The sequence below is a fragment of the Phalaenopsis equestris genome, unplaced genomic scaffold (genome assembly GCF_001263595.1).
Source record: "Phalaenopsis equestris unplaced genomic scaffold, ASM126359v1 Scaffold185021, whole genome shotgun sequence".
NCBI lineage: Eukaryota > Viridiplantae > Streptophyta > Magnoliopsida > Asparagales > Orchidaceae > Phalaenopsis > Phalaenopsis equestris.
The window spans coordinates 1-618 of record NW_018204970.1 but is presented as its reverse complement, the minus strand read 5'-3'; the positions used below and the strand labels follow the sequence as shown (position 1 = coordinate 618).

General features: G+C 31.6%; 1 protein-coding gene across 1 annotated transcript; it reads right to left on the bottom strand.

The window, feature by feature from the left end:
• Positions 1-43: 43 nt before the first annotated feature.
• LOC110034359 (tropinone reductase homolog At5g06060-like) lies at positions 44-502 on the bottom strand. The gene is made up of 2 exons (XM_020738629.1): positions 262-502; positions 44-191 (listed from the first exon to the last, which is right to left on the bottom strand). The coding sequence occupies exons 1-2, from the start codon at positions 500-502 to the stop codon at positions 46-48; spliced, it is 387 nt and encodes a 128-aa protein (XP_020594288.1). The 3' UTR covers positions 44-45.
• Between the last annotated feature and the right edge of the window lie 116 nt (positions 503-618).

The following is a 618-nucleotide window of genomic DNA, read 5'->3' as shown; positions in this document are numbered from 1 at the left end:
CTCATTTTTGACATGCACGATTTAGCAAATTACATGATGTTTTAATTAAATATTCAAATTATAAAGAGCAGTAAAATAACTTACATGTTTCACAAGCGAAGTCTTGATATACCATGGTGAAACAGAATTGACACGAATGTTATCTTTTGCCCACTCACATGCTAGATTCTTTGTAATTTGATTAAGTGCAGCTGCAAAGAACATATAAATAAAGAATTAACAAAAAATAATGGACTATGTGTGTTACAATGTACGCATTACCTTTTGTAGCGGCATAAATTGTACCACTAGATATAGCTACCACACCAGCAACAGAGGAAATGAATACAACGCTCCCCATTCTTGATGATTTGAGAAGAGGATGAGCAAGTTGGCAAGTATGGAATGCAGCATCGAAGTTGGTGTTCATAATTAAGGAGTATTCCTCTTCAGAATAATCAACTGTAGGTTTCCTTATATTTGTCCCAACATTGTTTATCTGAAAATTAGATAATTTACTCATTTTATTATAATGCATCAATACTATATATTGAAGAAAAATGAGAATAATATATCATACTATTCGTATGTTGGTTCTAGAAGAGAGTATGAACATGTAAAATGGAAACAAAATGATAC